The sequence below is a fragment of the Typopeltis vanoorti genome, chromosome 21, assembly GCF_054136105.1.
Source record: "Typopeltis vanoorti isolate ZY-2024b chromosome 21, IOZ_Tvanoo_1.0, whole genome shotgun sequence".
NCBI lineage: Eukaryota > Metazoa > Arthropoda > Arachnida > Uropygi > Thelyphonidae > Typopeltis > Typopeltis vanoorti.
In genome coordinates, this window is record NC_143569.1 from 40,476,960 (window position 1) to 40,495,209 (window position 18,250).

At 37.0% G+C, this 18,250-nt stretch overlaps 1 protein-coding gene across 2 annotated transcripts in view; it reads left to right on the forward strand.

The window, feature by feature from the left end:
• Positions 1-18,250, forward strand: part of Rubicon (run domain Beclin-1-interacting and cysteine-rich domain-containing protein rubicon) — a 357,235-nt gene that overhangs the window by 337,010 nt on the left and 1,975 nt on the right. For both annotated transcript variants that reach the window (XM_090410954.1, XM_090410955.1), the window contains exon 20: positions 3,111-3,183. In XM_090410954.1, coding sequence (XP_090267080.1) covers positions 3,111-3,183 — 73 coding nt within the window. The remainder of the gene's footprint in view (positions 1-3,110; positions 3,184-18,250) is intronic.

Below are 18,250 nucleotides of genomic sequence, written 5' to 3' on the forward strand. Positions count from 1 at the left end.
TAGCAAACTTTGATGTCTTGTAATGTCTCAAAGACATCATCTAGATCAGTGTTTCTCAAACTTCAGATATCTGCGTACCCCTTCTTAAATTTTCATTATTATCAAGTACCCCCTTATCAAAATAATAATAAATAAAGTATATTTCATTGTAAATGTCTATTTTATTTGAATTTATATATTCATGTAAACAAAAAAAATATGATTTATTTTTAATAGAACAAAATTTGGAATAGGTTCCTCTTCATTTCGCATCCATGAAAATCCACATTTCAAGTAATTCATATCATACTTACGAAGAGTTTTCATCCTCTTCCTAGTTGATTCTCCAGAGATGTCAGACGACACTCCCATATCAATTTCATTTGATCCAGATGCAATATCAACGTTTTTTTGTTGTTTACAGCTACTTGTATTTGCTATATTGCTCTCTTTTGTGCATTTTATAAATCCAGTCTTTAACCAATGATGCATACTTAAGAATTTGAAAGCTAAAAAAAATATTTACTCAAATATAACTCGCACTTTTTTCTCAAAATTAAAGCTAAAAAATCATAGTGCGAGTGAGATATGAGATCGTCTGACTTACGATAGTTTGCTGATATAAAGAACCATTCCCTAGTTTCAGAAAAAAACTGAAAATATATACGTTTAAAATAATTCTTATTTCTTAATAATGATTCCATGCGTTAATGATGCATAGCCGAAAATTGCCACGTACCCCCTGAAGACCATTCGCGTACCATGCTTTGAGAAACACTGATCTAGATGATTTCATGTGGGAAAGAATTATTGGAAAGCTTGAAGAAGGTCGCAGAATTACTAATATTGCCAGAGAGTTTGGAATCTTGCATAGTGTTGCATCTAGACCGGCAGCATTTCGAACCAATGGAATGTGTTACTTACATTTGCTAAGAAGTCATTCTTGTTCTACAATGAAACATGAAGACAGATTTTTGGTTATAACAGCAAAATGTAATCAGCAATGCAGGTCAGCTTGTAAGTTAGCTTCACAAACTGGGGCAAGACCTGCAACAAGGCCTATACACCTGAAGGCCAGTAGTCTGTGTCCCCTTCATTCACAGCTCATTATAGAGCATGTTTTCAGTGCAGTGGTGTTGTAACCATAAAAATTGGACAAGAGACCAATGGGCTTATATACTCTTTACAGATGAGAGTCATTTTAGTCTTTCCTTTGATTCTAGACTACACTTCATGTGCCGTGAAAGTGGTACTACTTACCATCATGAGAATGTTCTTGAAGAGTACTGATACAGCAGTGCTGAGTTTATGCTGTATGGGAGGCATTACGCTTAATAGATGCACCAAGCTACAAGCACTAGAAAAAGAGACTATGACTGGTGAACGATATTGCAACGAAGTTCTTCAATGCCATATTTGATTGTCCCATGATGTAGTAGGTGAAGAATTCATTTTTATGGATGACAATGCCACACCACATTGTACACAAGCAGTGGAGATACTTCTGGAGACTGAGAATATTAACCAAATTGAGTGGCCAGCATGCTCTCCAGATCTAAACTCCATAGAATACGTTTAAGATGCAATGGGGAGATGCATTGCTGCTCCAAATTCCCTTCCAGAAAACAAACAAGGCCTTATCCTTGCTCAGAAGAAAGACTGGGCCAGTTTGCCACAAGAACTCCTGAATCACTTGGTGCTAAGCAAGGTACGATACGACGTTGCAAGAGCTATGTTGCAGTTCATGGTGAACATATCCGATGCTGAAATATCTCTTTGCATTGTTTTCTGTAAACACTGTAAATTAATTCCTTAACTACGTCTTTAGGAAATTTGCAACTTTTGCCAAAAACATATTGCATTTTAATTTGTATGAAATTTATAACACATTTTTTATGTAATATAATTTATAAGTATGCTGGAAATAAATTTATGTCCACATTTGGCTGTAATTTATGAATTTTTACCTATATATGAAAACTTTTTTCCATATATAGGTAAAAATGTAGTTCATCCTTAGCTATTGGACACCAGTTTATTTATGTAAACAGTGATATTCAGCACCAGTATATAAAATTAACTATATATTTCTAGAGATGAGGATATGGGAATATTGAATGCAATTATAATTGTCTTGGTTTTCTTTTGATGTTTTTGTAAAAAAAATATGGTTGTATTAACAATAAAATAAAAATATCGCTATTCATACAGTTGACACTTGAACAACGTAGGAGTTAGTGTGCCGACCACGTTCTTTGAAAATCCACAGATAACTTTTGACTCCCCGAAAACTTAACTACTGTTAGCCTACTGTTGATTGGAAGCCTTACCAATAACATAAATAATATGTTATGTGTATTATATACTGTATTCTTAGAATAAAGTAAGCTAGAGAAAAGAAAAAGAAAATTCCTTCCTCAGGTCAAGTTCCTTTCTAGTATTTTCATTTTCTATATTGTTACCATTGATACTATCTGTTTACTCCTTTCATTTTTATTGTGATTTTCAAATCTGGTCATTGAACAACTGTTTTATTTCTAACCCAACTCTCAGATCCATATGTTAAACTGGTTTTTGAACACTTGTTTACTTTCCTGTTTACTTGTTGTGTTACCATAAAACAGCTACATCTAAACCTTGAATTCATTTTATGCAGGCCATAAAATCTTTTCCTGAAATCTCTGCCTGTCATATTTTGTTATAAATCTACCAGGGTAAATAAATGTTTTAAGAGCTGATATTAAAGAGTTAGGCAAAAATTCATATGACTCAACATATTTGTTGATATAATATTACTGAGTTTAATAAATGAATGATTGGAGTTGAATGAAAAGCCTAGAAGTAAACATAAAGTTATGTTATATGTATTCTTATAAATAATAACTTTGCCAGTGTACCTATTGTCTCCTAACAACTTGTGACATTGCTTATTCCCCTCATTAGGAATCTAGATGTAATTGTGACGTTGTGACAAGTACTAAAAAAAAAGCAAATTCCTTTTCTATCATAATCATTAAGTACAGTAATATCTTAAAATTAATTTAACAGAATATGTACTTGCTTCATTTTTTAAATATGTATCTTAATTTAAATATTTAAAAAATTACTCTGTATTGCTTTACTCAACTTAGGATGTTGGTCATGTTTTCATGATGGCTGCTTTATTCCTGGGAAATGTCCTAAATGTGCCCGAATAGAAGACCGGTAAATATTTTATTTATTTAATGTATAATCATTCTACAGTTCCATGTATGGTATCTTTGATTTATATTCTCTTAGTATTAATTGATAAATAAAATTACTAATAAAAATTTAACTGATTATTAACTTCTCACAACTAATGAATATAGTGATTGAAATTTTCAGTTTGTTACTCCCACATTTATACACTATGTTGACAAAAGTATTTGGACACACCTTTACGTGCCATGAACTAGAACTGTCTATAGAAATGTCCATGCAAATTTCAGATCCTACTACATGCAAATATTCAGGGAGTGTAAGTCTGGTAATAAAAAATGGTATGTGCTGCATGTTTTGCACTTTATTCGATGTCAAGATACTATGTTCAACTGAACTGATAGATTTCTAATGTGGGATGCTAGTTAGCTGTCACATCAGTGATGTTTCTGTCCGTGTATACTGAAATCCACCGTTACTTTTGTCATTCATAGATGAAAAGTCAATTGAAGCCTCGACATTCTCTGACTGAGATCAACAAGTTCCGTCTCAAAATATTCGACCATCCTGCACGTCATCAGCGGAAGACTTTGCAATCAACCTAGAAAATGCTTTCATGGTCATCTGTCAGCACTAGAACTAGCTATAGAGAGTTGCATGCCTTAGGTTACCATAACAGAGAGCTGCGAACAAGCTACACATCACTCCCCTCAATTCCAGAGGATTGAGAGGAGTAATGTTTCTTTATCTGTGTCTTGTTCTGGTTCATGATTCTTGTTCTTTGGTTTCACAGAACCCTTTTCCAATGTTTCACTCTGATGGTTGTGTTTGGATCTGGAGATTACACAGGTAGCAGTTCCAGCAGAACTGCATTGTTCCAACTGTCAGGTTTGGTGGAGGCTTTGTCCATTGATGGATGTGCCTAAAACCATGACATCTGGTGGCTACATGGACATCTTCATATTTCTGATGCTGTGAAAGTACTTTGGCAGTGATCCTTGCATGTTTCAGCATGACAGTGCTCCATGCCATACTGCACTGCCTGTCCGAGGCTGGTTTCCACAAAGCAATGTTGAAGTGTTGGACTTGTCGACTCAGAGCACAGACCTCAATCCTGTCGAACAACTTTGGGACAAATTAGAACGCTGAATTCACTCCAGACCACAGCAGCCATCATCAGCTGTGGGAATAGTTTTGCATGAAGAATGGAATATTCCTGTTGCAACATATCAGAAATTGGTTGAAAGCATGCCCTGAAGTGTTGTTACTGTCATTCAGGCCAAAGGTGGTCCCACTCGGTACTAGAAATGTTTAAAGCGCATTTTTTTTTACCACAACTAGGTGTCCAATACTTTTGTCAGCATAGTGTAGTTTCAGAACATATAGCAAATTGATGATGTAGTTGTACATAATAAAGAAAAAAAAAGTTAGACATTGAATTTAACTTCGTTACCTTTCTCGGTCTAACTACCACTGATAAGATCTTGATAAAGATTGAAACTGAAGCTATTTTGGGTAGTGACCTCATAATGCATAGCAGTGTGCATGTCCAAAAAGGTGTGTGCTGTGCATTATGGGATACCAAGACAGTTGATGTGAACTCAGCATCCTTTCTCTCTCTCTCTCTCTCTCACCATGGTAAATGATTAAATATGAATATGATTTCTTGTCATGTATAGCTTACTTTGTAATCAAGTTAAAAAAATAATAAAAAACTTCAACTTATTTCTATGAAGTGGAAAGGATGGAGAGACCACAGTGAAGTGAGACTAAGTAATAAAAGCTCTACAGTCTCAGTTTCTGCAGAAGGGCAGCTGTACACATCATCTATATCAATCACACTACACTGATATGAAAGACATCATGATTGGTCTGTAAAGTGTTGGAAATCAGTGATACAAAGCAACGAATCATGTTACATCCTTTTCTAATTGGATAGCATATATGGATGGACATCTGAGGAATTCCTTTTTGTCCAAATACATCGTCACAGCTGAAGTTTTGGTAGTAGAGGTGTAATAATCTGGAGCTCTTTATTGGTATGGATTTGGGTATAGTGCCTAGAAGGATGAATGCATCACTTCTAGATAATGCAGTGTTTTCTGCATTGCAATAACCATACAGAATAGATTGTCTTTTAATATGCCAGCACACCATGTGTCATACTGCAGGTGCTATTTTGTGATGTACTCATTGCTAATATTTATATCATGCAGATTCATGTTATTCATCTTACACCAGATAGCTTTAAATATGCTACTTTCCTCATCCTCTGTCCTGCTGCTGACCCTCTCATTTTTAGCTGATTCATCTTCTCTCCCTAATTCTATTTTCTGTATCCTCCATGAAAATATTATATCCCTCATAAACAATAAATTACACAATAGCCACAGTAATTAACTTTAATGAAAGTACAGGTATTTCGTACTGAAAATAACAGTATGCCATCATTGTGTAGAAATAAACAAATCAAAGAACAGGAATACATGCTTGTACATACAACAATCAGTTTGCCAATTAAAAATGGTTGCTGTGAGCTAGAAATTATGTGAATATGAATTTTTTTTTTTTTTCCCGAAGGACCGCATTCAGTGTTTTTTTTGTCATTCTTGCACTCACTCACCTCAAAAGAGCAAGTGTGAAGTAAGGATACAGCAGAGTGTGTGCGTGTGTATGTGCACTTTCCTGCATCCTTCCTAATAACCCTGACTTTATACTTCAACTCTCAGCAGACAACACTTTCTGCAAATGCCTTCGCTCTAATGTAATACTGTAATTTGCACTGAACATGTTTTAAAATAATACGAAGTTTCATGCACCCAAATTTGTTGAGGTTAGGAACGTTTTTTAGAGCTGCTGAAAATTCTTTGAATAATCTTTCGTATTTAAACTTGCTGCGATGAATTAATTTTGTTTTCTTCCAACGAATTTTATGGTGGGTATCTAAGGCATGGTCTGCCAGCCCAGAGCGGCTGTACTGGTGAAACCGGATGTAGTCTTGGTGTTCTGAAATCCTGATATTTGTTGTTCTGCCTGTTTGGCCAAAGTAGGACAATTTGCAGCTGCAAGGGACCTGGTATACACCAGGCAGGTCTAGGGGAAGTGGTTGGTCTTTGGTGGAGCGGATAAGGGATGCCAACTTTTTATATGGTCTGTAACAGGAAGTAAGGTCATATTTTTTGAGGATATTGGTTATTTTCTCAGAGGTGCCCTGGATGTAGGGGATGGTGATAGACTTGGTGTAATCTTTATTGTGGCGGGGGGTTGTGGTTTACAGGTTTTAGTATTTTTTGGATTTTTTTGGGGTTATAGCCATTGGCTAAGAAAGTGTTGAGGATGTGGTTTAGTTCAATAGTCAGGGCCTTGTCATCTGAGCAGATTAATTTTGCCCTGTTATATAGTGTTTTTATCACCCCATATTGTTGTGAGGGGGGGGGATTGCTGGTGAATGTATCTGCCAGTGTGGGTGGGTTTTCTGTAAACAGAGAAAACCAAAGATCCATCAAGCTGGCGGGTGATTAAAGTGTCTAGGAAGGGGAGGGTGTTGTTTTCCTCTTTTTCTAAGGTGAACTGGACTCTGGGGTGTTGGTTGTTTAAGTGTGCTAGGAAGGAGTGGAGTGTGTCTGAGCCATGTGGCCAAATAGCAAGTTATTCATTAAAGTTCCTTTAATTAATATACTTTATATGCGTTGTTAATTCCGTAAACTAATTACCAGTTATGTCTAACCAACGTATAAGTCTTGCTACTAGAACCTTTCTTACATTTGTCTCTGTATTCTGTAAGAGTAAAAGCTGACTTATTTGCCAGGAACTTTTGATATGCTTTCTTCTTTTCCTTCATTGCCTCTTTAACTTCCTGTGTCCACCAGGGAGTTCTGATTTTTTTATCCTTGCACACAACCTCACCACATGCCTCTCTGGCAGAATCAATCAATGTTTTCTTCAGAGTTTGCCACTGAATCTCCAAGGTTTGATTCCTGTTCTCAAACTCTTTCATTTTCTTTTCAATAATCTTTCTGTATTTTAGTCTACAGTTCACATCTGAGAGCTGCTCAACTTTTATTCGCTTTAAAACTTTCTTACATGTTATTCTTTTCAATATGAAATTCAATTTTATCCTGCTCAAGACTAAATAGTGATCACTTCCAATTTCATATCCTCTGTACACTCTGGTGTCCTGCACCAGGGAGAAAACATCACTATCAACAATAACATAGTCAATGAGACTTTTCTTATTCCTAGCCTCTTCTCTCCATGTGAATTTGTGCACATTTTTATGTTGGAACATGGTGTTAGTAATAACCAGTCCATGTCCTGAGCAGAAATCCAACAGATATTTGCCATTATTATTAGCTTTGCTCTTTTCTCCAAATTTTCCCAAAATATTTTTGTATGTCTCACAATCATTTCCTACTCTGCTATTTAGATCCCCAACAAGGACCAACTTTTCCTTTTTCATTGTGTCAGTTGCTTTTTCTAAAGCCTCAAAAAATTCCTCCACTTCTACCTTAGTAGAACCTTCTGTGGGACCATAGGCACAAATAAGTCTCATTGTCCAGTTCCCCATTCTCATATTTGCCCACATTACTCTACTTGAGACTGACTGCCATTCAAGAAGATTAGCCTCGTATTTTGTGTTGAATACTATGGCTACTCCTTTTCCTTGATTGTCATTGCCTGAATATAACATTTTGTATTTATTGCTCAGAAAGATCTCACTAGTTTTGGTCTTTTTTGTTTCAGTTACCCCTATTATGTCGATCTGGTACTTATCTAATTCCTCAACTAGCTCCATTTCTTTGCCATTCAGGCTTCTTAAGTTGATAGTACCGATCTTTAACTCTGGTGAGTTAAAGATTGGTACTTTCTTAGCTTGTTTAACCGGGGCGATGCCCCAGCCAGCATGAAATTTTGTCATTTTGTACCATGATTTTTTTATTTTGGTTTAACCAATAAGAATACAATTTGGTTGGCTAAATCCCAAATTGCCAGCCCATCCTCGTTCGTTCAGTATCAAAGCAGATACCCAACAGGGTGCACCACGAGAAGGTGAGGATTGGACATTAGGTCAGAAGCCCTGGTCGGTTCTCCGCATTCCTTTTAAGGCTATGTGGAGGTCTCCTCTCAGTTATACCGCTTTGACCCTTAAGCACCCCCTGTTGGTTATCTTTGTATAGAAATTTGTTGATGATGATGTTTCGAGGATAACCATTTTGCAATAGTGTTATAGCGATTTGGGACAGTTCTGTCTGAACTTCTTCATCGCCGGAGATAAAGTTTCTGACTCGATTTCTCAACATGTGGATGATGCTCTGTTTATGTGACCTATGATGGTTTGAAGAGTAATGTAGATATCGTCCAGTGTCCATGGGTTTTTTGTAAATAGACAGTTTGAAATTGTTACCTTGTCTTTTAACTAGTATGTTCAAGAAGCGTAGTTGTTCATTGTTTTCTACTTCTAGAGTAAATTTGATTTTATTGACAAACACGTAGTTTTTCCATGTTGTCCTTCCATATGATGAAGATACCATCCACATATCTCCACCATATTGAAGGTCCGATAGTAAGTCGTTTATCTTCTTGAAATAGTCTTTTGAGTTTAGGATGACGATAGCATTCCCCTTGTCCACTTTAGTTATTATTATTTCTTTGTTCTGGAATAATATAGACCACATGATAGAACAGAGCTACAAAAAACTTTCTAGTTAAATAAAGTCAAACAAATTAGAAAATTTGAAAATCTTTATAAGAAAAAATACCAGACACACAAAGGCCTCCCAGATAAAGTGATTTTTAAATTGAATCACTGCCTTTCCAAACATGAATCAGATATCCTAAAGAAATTTTTTAACTTTTCAATCACTCCAAATTAAATTCCTAAAATGGACTTTACGTGTGGAATTGAAAAAAGTCTCTACCCGCTACCACAAGCTGTAGCCAGCGATATTAGATTCCAAAGCACTATTATCCTAGCAACAGCAAAACAACCGAAACTTAATACCACTCCATATGATAGGAAAGCTATTCGGAACTTGAGGAAGAACAAAGAAATAATAATAACTAAAGCGGACAAGGGGAATGCCATCGTCATCCTAAACTCAAAAGACTATTTCAAGAAGATAAACGACTTACTATCGGACAGTTCAGTATACAAAATTCTCAACAAAAATCCTACCAAGAAGAACCACAATGAGACAAACTTCCTGATCCGCAATATGAATACTTGGCATGAAGAACTAAAAAGAAAGCTTAAATCCTCACATCCCATTACTCCTAGACTGTATGGGGTGCCTAAAGTGCATAAGGAAGAAGTGCCACTTCATCCGATTATGGATGGCAGGTCCTCCCCCACTTACCTATTAGCTAAACATCTCTTACTTAAGGGAAAAATCAGACAAACAGAATCCTACATAAAAAATTCTCATGGCCAGATGTGAGGATTTAAGCTTTCTTTTTAGTTCTTCAGGCCAAGGATTCACATTGCGGATCAGGAAGTTTTTTGTCTCGTTGTGGTTCTTCATGGTAGGATCTTTGAGAATTTTGTTCGTTGAACTGTCCGATAGTAAGTCGTTTATCTTCTTGAAATAGTCTTTTGAGTTTAGGATGACGATGTCATTCTCCTTGTCCGCTTTAGTTATTATTATTTCTTTGTTCTTCCTCAAGTTCCGAATAGCTTTCCTGTCATATGGAGGGTATTAAGTTTTGGTTGTTTTGCTGTTGCTAGGATAATAGTGCTTTGGAATCTAATATTGTTGGCTACAGCTTGTGGTAGCGGGTAGAGACTTTTTTCAATTCCATAAAGTTGACAAACTCAAAAAACGTGAAGATAACACAAACAGACATAGTGGCCAGTCTAGATGTAGTATCCTTATTCACGAATGTACCAGTAGAAGTCATCATGAACATTATCAAAGATCTCTTTCCTGCTGATATTACAAAGATGTTCAAGCACTGCCTACAATCAAATTTCTTCAAAGTTAACAAGATATACCAGCAATTAGAAGGCCTAGCCATGGGCAGGCCTCTGTCACCACCATGTGCAGACCTTTTCATGGAGAAATTTGAAAATGAAATCTTCAACAACATTACTCCTAAACCTTCAATATGGTGGAGATATGTGGATGATATCTTCATCATATGGCAGGACAACATGGAAAACCTACATATGTTTGTCAATAAAATCAACTCGCTCCATAATAAAATCAAATTTACTCTAGAAGTAGAAAACAACGAACAACTACACTTCTTGGATATACTAGTTAAAAGACAAGGTAACAATTTCAAACTGTATTTATAAAAAAAACCTATGGACACTGGACGATATCTACATTACTCTTCAAACCATCATAGGTCACATAAACAGAGCATCATCCACGTGTTGAGAAATCGAGTCAGAAACCATCTCCGATGATGAAGAAGTTCAGACAGAACTGTCCCAAATCGCTGTAACACTATTGCAAAATGGTTATCCTCGAAACATCATCATCAACAAATTTCTATACAAAGATAACCAACAAGAAAGAACAATTTCCCAGCAAATTTCAACAGCAGTCATCCCCTTCGTGGGCTCAATTTCCACCAAAATTGCGAGATTGTTAAAAGCCTATAACATCAGGGTTATATTTAAACCAACTACTAGCATCAGACAGGTTCTAAGATCTCCTAAGGACAGTGTTCCATTTTATAAATATCTAGGTGTGTATAATATTCCATGCACGTGCAGTCTTTCCTGCATTGGACAGACTTCGAGAAGCCTGGAAATAAGACAGAAAGAACATGTTGGCGATGTAAATCACAACAGAACAATCACCTCCAGTTTAGCACATCACTTTTCAACTTCGAACCACACTATAGACTGGGATAACAGCTCTGTACCCTATGTAGATGATGATTACAGACATTGATTATTCAAAGAAGCAGCAGTAGTGCTATGTACAGGCAGCAACCTAAACAGAAATCAAGGGGCCCATACTGAACGATACTTGGAAAAATCTAATTAATTCTCTCAGTCCAACAGAACTACAGTACGCAAATAATTATATTACGCGTTTGCATGTAACGCGTGTTCATGATACTTAGTAGAAAGTCACGATTCATACAGACGTCACGCTAAAGTGTTACCTTAGCTACCTAGCAGGTACTAACGTTTTTTGTATTCTTAAACCTTTTTTGCATTTACCGTTTTTTTTTTGTACTGTGCAAGCCTTGAGAAACCAGTAGGCAATATTGTATGAACTTACATATGAATTAAATATCTATGATCAGGTTATCAATGTCTTATATTCCTAAATTATCTTGGCTTACACATTCTTGAATATTAAAGATATCATGTTCTTTTCTGGTTGTTTTTAATATGGTTCTACCAGTAATGTTTTCTTCATCTCATAATTCTGCTCAGAACTTTTGTATCTGAGGTCTCCAGTCTTTGATCAAATGTGTTATTTCAAAACTCTCTCTCTCACGGTCCATCATAAGTTAAAATTAGCTTAGGCACTGTGTTTTATATGACTGTCTTGATATTACTGATTTCTCTTTTTCTTCTGTCTAAATTTATTCATCCCTTCTTTCTGTCATGTACTCTATATGAAGCACCTGTTCATGGTTTTTATGATCTGTCTGAGACAGACACACTTATGCAGATTTTTCAGACTTAAAAATCTGATTTTTAAGTTTTTACGAAGCGTTACTTGTAGATAAACTTATACATTGGTTAAACATGGTTTTAAATTTTTTAAGGAAATGACAACATATACTAGAATATTAATTAAAAAACTTTAATCAATACCTTCCTATATTTCTGCAATGTGCATGCAGGCACTAACACAGAACAAATGAGACTGAAGAAGGCAATTGAAGTTGGTCCTAAAGTCTTAAAGGTGTCCCCCTAGCATGCTAAATTGGGTTGTCTTGGCTGTTGGGCTGATGTTCTCAGGATGCACTTCCCAAATTTGGGGCAGTCTCATGCACCAAAATTTGTTGAGGTTTGAGAAGTTTTTTATAGCCTGAGGCTGATTCCAGGAATAATCTTTCATACTTATATTGGCTGTGGTGTAGTAAAGTGGCTTTCTTCCAGCATATTCTATTGTCGGTATCTAGTGCATGGTCCGCAAGTCCTGAGTGGCTGTATTGGTGAAGCCAGATGTAGTCTTTGTATTCGGATATCCTGATATTAGCTCGGATAAGTGGGTGCCAATTTCTTATATGGTTTGTAACAGGTAGTCAGGTCTTTTTTCTTTTTTTTTTTAAGATTTTTGTTAGATTTTCAGACGTACCCCAGATATAAGGAATGGTGATAGATTTAGCGTAAGAGTGGGGGTTAACTGGTTTTAGTATTTTCTGAATTTTTGGGGGGTTGTAGCTATTGACTAAGAAGGTGCTAAGTCCATGGTTTAGTATATGGTTAAGTCCAGTAGTTAGGGCATTGTTATCTGAACAGAGTAATTTAGCCCTATTATATAGGATTTTTATAATCCCATATTGTTTTGAGGGGGGGAGTGATTGCTGGTGAATGTATCTACCTGTATGGGTTGTTTTTCTGTAAACAGAGAAAACCAGGGAGACTGTTGTTGTTTTCCTTTTCCAAGGTGAATTGGATTCTGTGATGTTGATTGTTTAAGTGTGTTAAGAAGTTGTGGAGTATATCCAAGAAATATGGACCAAATAGCGAACACATCATCTACATAGCGTAGCCAAGCAGTGGGTTTTTTATGGGACTGAGTTTAAGGCTTTTTCTTCAGTGGTCTCCATAAAGAAGTTGTCCAGGGGTGGAGAGAGAGGAGAACCCATTGCTGTCCCCCTCTATCTGTAGAATTTTCCTTGCCAAATGAAATAGCCTGAGTTCATGGTGAACTGAAATAGGGCTCGCTTTATTATCATCATTATTATTATTATTGTTATTATTATTATTATTATTCAGGGCAACTCCAAGGAGTCGACAGACTCATCGAGGGAGGCCCTAACATCGTGTCAAGAACAACTATTCGACATTGACACAGTATCTATCATACCTTGCCTTGAACCCATTCACAGTCGTAGCACGCACAACAGACTCTGGAAGCTTATTCCACTCATTCATCACTCTCCAAGTAAAAAACCTAGCTCTAACTCCCTTGTCAACCACGCTCTTGCCCAGCTTCCATGCATTGCCCCTAGTCCTCCCACCACCAGTCATATTTTCAAAAATATCTTCTGGATCAATCTTATAGAAACCCTTCAGTAATTTGAATGTCTCAATCATATCACCCCTCCTTTGCCTATCGTCCAATCTCTGCAACCCACAAATCTTCAACCTATTCTCATAAGGTTCATTCCACAGACCTTCTATCATCTTGGTCACTCGTCTTTGGATCCTCTCCACTTCCTCCCATCACGAAGAAACCCTGGTGCCCATAACTGGGCACAGTAGTCCAGATGGGATCTTATCAAGGCTCGATACAGAGGAACAACAACTTGTTTGTCTCTGCATGTTAAAGTATTTTTCAGAAGCCAAGTGATGTGATGAGCTGATTTAGTCACTTTTGCAATGTGCCCCCTTCAATTCCCTATCCACCAACACTCCCAAATCCCTGGCCTCATCAATCTCCTGGAGTACGGTTACACCAATGCGATATACTGCTGCTATTCTTTTGACCCCAATGTGCATAACCTTACACTTTGCCACATTAAATTGACATCCATTTTTCCTAGCCCAGTCCTCCAAACTATCCAAATCATCCTGTAAAATTTTGACATCCTGTGCACTCACAATTGCTCTACCCAACTTTGCATCATCAGCAAATCCTCTCAAATCCTTTCCTATATCATTGATGAACAAATTGAAAAGCAGTGGTCCAAGAACAGAGCCCTGCGGCACACCACTAGTCACAAGCCGTCTTTTAGACTCCACTCCTGCATAAACCACTCTCTGGTATCTCTCCTTCAACCATCCTCCTATCCATCTCACCAACCCTATATCTATCCCCATCTGCTCCAGTTTACTGATTAGGGTTCCATGTGGTATTCTATCAAAAACCTTAGCAAGGTCCAGTAGTATCACTATAAATCCAGTAGTATCCTGTTCAGCCGTCACTGTGTTATAAAACGTGAGCAAGTTACTGAGGCATGATCTATCCTTCACAAAACCATGTTGTCCCCCATACAATATCCCATTTTCATCTATCCAATCCTGTATTCTTTTCTTGACTAATTTCTCTAAGACCTTGACAATGATTCCTGATATGCTAATCAGTCGGTAATTTACAACAGCAGTCTTGGAATCACCTTTATGCAGTGGAACTATTTTCCCCTCTTTTCACCCCCTCGGGACTAACCCCCCGAGACTCAAATTAAACAAAATAGTCAAGGGTACTGACAATTGTTTAGCTGCTTCTCGTACGACACGAGCTGGTATACCGTCCAATCCCACGGATGTATTGACATTGAGGTTATGCAATAGACTACTGACCTCCACTTCATTCACCACAATTCCCGTATAATCTACTGGTTTATTCGTTTCTGCAATGTCACCACCTGGATGATATATACTTGCAAAGTGCTCACTCAGTAACTCAACTATATCAACTGATTCAGTTACCTCCCTACCATCGGCATTCTTTAAAATCATTCTGCCATGTACATTTTTCCTTTTACTTGCTACATATCTAAAAAACGGTTTAGGATTCTCTTTAGCCTGCATGGCCAATGTTCTTTTGTAATCCTTTTTTGCTTTTCTTACCACACTCGTTACCCTTCTGGCCTGCGCTTTATACCATTCATGTGCCTGCCGGTCACCTTTCTCCTTAAATTCCCTCCATAGTTGTTTCTTTTTTTGCAGCTCAAGCTTAATGGTGTTATTCATCCATTTAACCCCTACTTCATTTATTATTCGGACTCTAGGTATACAGTCAGCCATTGCTTCATGCAAACACTTCTTAACTGCCTCCCATGCACTATCAACTTCTAGTCCTTGCAGTTGTACATGCCATGGCACTGAACCATTCAAACTCCTAAGCTTGTCATACTTTCCAGCCCGATAATTCCACATGTACCCTGTCTTAATTGAAAATTCCACACCTTTAGCCACCTCCCAAGTCAAGACCCTATGATCACTCTCACCAATTGTTGGCAATGTGGTCATATTTGTTACAGCCAAATCCTCAGATGTAATTACTAGGTCAAGCAATCTCTGACCCCTAGTATTTTCCATTACATGCTGTCGCAGATAGTTATCCCTTAATAACCGCATAAAATCCAATTCCTTCCTCCCGTCCTCTCCTCACTCCAATCAATGCAACCATAGTTGAAATCTCCCATAATAATTACCCTCCTTTCACTCATTTCTTCTATTTGCTTGTGCATACTGTCACCACCATCTTTTCCATCACCTGGTCTATAGCAGCACCCAATTGTATATTTAGTTCTGCTGGCCACAATCTCACACCAAATGGCCTCAAACATGCTCTTTTCTCTATCCTGCAATTCAACTTCTATTCTCCTTGGCTGTAGCTCATCAGCTATCATCAACAACAATACTCCTCCCCCCCATTTTATTCTCCCTGTCATTCCTGAACACACTATACCCATCACATTCAATCCCACTAGTTATATCATCTACAGTCAGCCATGATTCACTAATACCAATAACCTGTGGTCTGGAAGTGCCAACCATGGCCAAAAACTCTTCCTTCTTGTTCCTAATACTCCTAGCATTAATGTACATGAATTTAAGACCCCCATTAGCCCCAACCCTACCTTGATGCCTTATATTAACTATCCCACTCTGATTTGTTGTCCTTATTTGCTCAGGCATATTATATTCATTCATACATTCAACTGCCTCCCTAAGGACTGTATATCTACCCCCCCCCTTAATAAATCTAGTTTCCCTGAATTTGCACATCCATTACATTCAGCAACACTTTTTCAAGTCTCCTTACACCGTAACCATTCAAATGCAAGCCATCCATCTTATATAGATCCTTTTGCCCATCGAACTCACTCCACACATCCACAAATTCCACACCACTCGTCATACATAACCCACGCATGAAGTCATTCGCAATTATGGCCCTCCTTTTAAACATTTCACTGTCATACCATGGCAAAAGACTAATCATTCTAACTCTCTCTCTCTTTTCTTTTGCTACCTCAAACAATTCATTCAGGTCTTCTATCATTTCCATTTTATCTCCTTTCAAATCATTCATACCTGCCACAACAATCATTTCTTTCACCCTTTCTTTTTGCTCTCTAATAGACTCAGTTACATCCTTTATGGTCGCACCAGGTTGGTACGATTTTCTCAAATCCTCTACTAACACACCTCGTACTAATGAGTCTCCATACAGCACTCTATCCTTCATTTTGTTCATGTTCACACTCATACGCCTATTTTTCCTGTCATACTTTTTATTATTGGTTGGTTCATTCAGGCAACTTTTGCTCATACACTTTAGCTGCTGTTTTGCCCTTTGTATCGCACCATTCAACAACGCGATCTCACTCATTGCATCTATCTCATCTTTTTTATTCTCTGTAAAACCATTAATACTATCACTCACACTTTCTACATTCACACTCTCACAATTCTCTGGTACAACTTCGCCGTTTCTTGTCATATCCCTGTTTTCTTCATTCTGAAGTTTGACGAAAATATCACACTCACGATCCGAAGTACACTTCAATTCTCATTCTCCCTACGTTTTCTACACACATTCACTCCTTTATTATCATCTAACCACACTCTGACCGCACTCCGCAAAGCATACATTTTGCAGATAGTACACTGAATCATCTCCTTTACATTACCGTTCTTGAAAGAAGATGGTGAACCATCATTACTGGCTGCCATTTTCCTTCGTACTGGAGCCATGCTTACTAGTAACGTATTTTATCAAATTATAAATTATAAACACCAAAAACACACAAACAGACGCACTAAGATACGCAAGGCAAACAAAACTACGCAATATTAAAGTAAATTTATCAACAATAACTGAAAATAACGCTTATCTGGAGCTTTCACGAGCACTACACACTACGAATCCCTCTAGCGGCGACTTCCCGACATAGATTATGTTATAAAACACTTTAGTACACTAACTACACTAATAAAACTACAATAATATACTAAAATTACACAATTAAATCTAACAAAATATTAATAAATCAACAAAAATCACATCTTTCAGGAGCTCTCCGACAGTACATCCTTTCACCAGCTAGTCTCGATACCAGTCCCCCCTATCCTCGATCATTAATAAAACTCTTTTCCTCGCTATCACTTCCACACATTTTCTTAACAATTGCACAATCTTCAACTGCCATTTCAGTTACAATGCAATGTTCCTTACTCATATTTAAACTTGGTTCATCAAATATTGCTCTTCTTACATACCCCATACTCAGTCTTTTTCTCTTTGCAGCCTCTCTACATAAATATCCGCAACATTTGCCCAAACATACATATCACATTCACGGCACTGTACCATTTTTGAAACATCCAAGTTATTTCCACATCAACATATGCAACAATTTGCCTTGTACTGCTATTTTGTATCAACATACTAACAAGAACAATGAATTCATAGTAATGTCTAAGAAATTCATCCAAACACTTGTTTCACACTCATATAAATATAAAACTAATACTCACCTCTACTGTTTTCTTTGAAGTATGTACCTGCTGGTAAGGCTATATTATTATGTACACAAAAAATATCTTTAGTATTGGTGGAAACTTTTGTGTTGTTGATTTAAAGGCAATGGAAATATTATCTATACCAGTGTTTCTCAAACTGTGAAGTATGCTGGCAGGTTAGGCAGTTTCACTAGGGCATGAAATTGCATTAAAAAATGTGTGTATATATTTACACACATACAAATTGCTTAGTTGTAGAAATAAATCAACAATAAATCATTATTTCATATCTAGAGAGTTGATGAAGCCATTTGTGTGGAAATGGCTATCATTTTCAACTTCTCTATAAGTATGCACAAAAGTTTTATTTGAAAAACCATTTAAAGAATCCAGAAGCTTACTTTTCTCTCTTTATGCCATTACATAGATAGCTCAGGTAATTTGCAAGCTGCACTTGGAATTTGTTTTTATAGA